This window comes from Malurus melanocephalus, unplaced genomic scaffold (assembly GCF_030028575.1).
Source record: "Malurus melanocephalus ecotype Western Australia unplaced genomic scaffold, MMel_1.1 scaffold_1127, whole genome shotgun sequence".
NCBI classification, from domain to species: domain Eukaryota; kingdom Metazoa; phylum Chordata; class Aves; order Passeriformes; family Maluridae; genus Malurus; species Malurus melanocephalus.
In genome coordinates this window covers 14,991-15,973 of record NW_026624359.1, presented here as the reverse complement: position 1 = coordinate 15,973, position 983 = coordinate 14,991, and the positions used below count along the sequence as shown (strand labels likewise).

The window sequence follows — 983 nt, the reverse complement described above, 5'->3', positions numbered from 1 at the left end:
CGGAGGGTTAATGCAGACAGGGGGGGACACAATGCCACCCCGGAGGGTTAATGCACACGGTGGGGGGGACAATGGCACCCCGGAGGGTTAATGCACACGGTGGGGGACACAATGCCACCCCGGAGGGTTAATGCACACGAGGGGACACAATGCCACCCCGGAGGGTTAATGCATGTGCAGGGGGACACAATGCCAACCCGGAGGGTTAATGCACACGGGGGGACGGGGGACAATGCCACCCCGGAGGGTTAATGCACACGAGGGGACACAATGCCACCCCGGAGGGTTAATGCACACGGGGGGACGGGGGACAATGGCACCCAGGGGGTTAGTGCACACGGGGGACCGACAATGTTACCCCGGGGGGCTAATGCTGCCCCAGGTGGAGATGCTGCCCCGGGGGTCCGTGACACCCCGGCGGACGCTGCCAGCCCCGCCGGCATTAATGGCACCCCGGAGCTGGCGCTGTCCCGGTGCATGACACCACCCCGGGGGCCAGTGCGGTCCTGGGGGGCGGTGCCACTCAGTTTAATCCCGCCCAAGGGGGTTGATGCCAACGGGGGTCCCGTACCTGTCTTGACGACGCTCCTGCGCACAGCCTTGTCGGTGACGAGCGGGCCGGGCGGGCGCCGGGTGTCGGTGGCGAAGGGGTTGCGGCTGCCCCCGAACCACGGGAGCAGGAAGGAGAGGAGCGGGAGGAGAAGGAGTAGGAGGAGGAGAAGGGGGGAGAAGAAGAGCAGCGCCTGTAGCCACATAGTGCTGCGCAGTCCGGCCTGGGGAGCCCCGCTCTGTTCAGCGCASCCGGGAACAGCGGCGGGCCCGACTGGTACAAGAACAGCGGGAACCGGGGGCGGCTCCGGCACTGGGCGGGGGGACCGCGGGGAGGGACGGCGGGGCGGGGACTGGCACTGAGCACTGGGAGCTGGCACTAGGAAGTGGCACTGGGCACCGGGAGCTGTTGCTGGACTCTGGGAGTTGGGACT

General features: G+C 67.7%; 1 protein-coding gene across 1 annotated transcript in view; it reads right to left on the bottom strand.

The window, feature by feature from the left end:
• Positions 1–875, bottom strand: part of RETSAT (retinol saturase) — a 9,215-nt gene extending 8,340 nt beyond the window's left edge. Inside the window, exon 1 of the mRNA XM_057387087.1 lies at positions 572–875. Within this exon, the coding sequence (XP_057243070.1) occupies positions 572–755 (184 nt within the window). The 5' untranslated portion in view covers positions 756–875. The remainder of the gene's footprint in view (positions 1–571) is intronic.
• Positions 876–983: the final 108 nt, after the last annotated feature.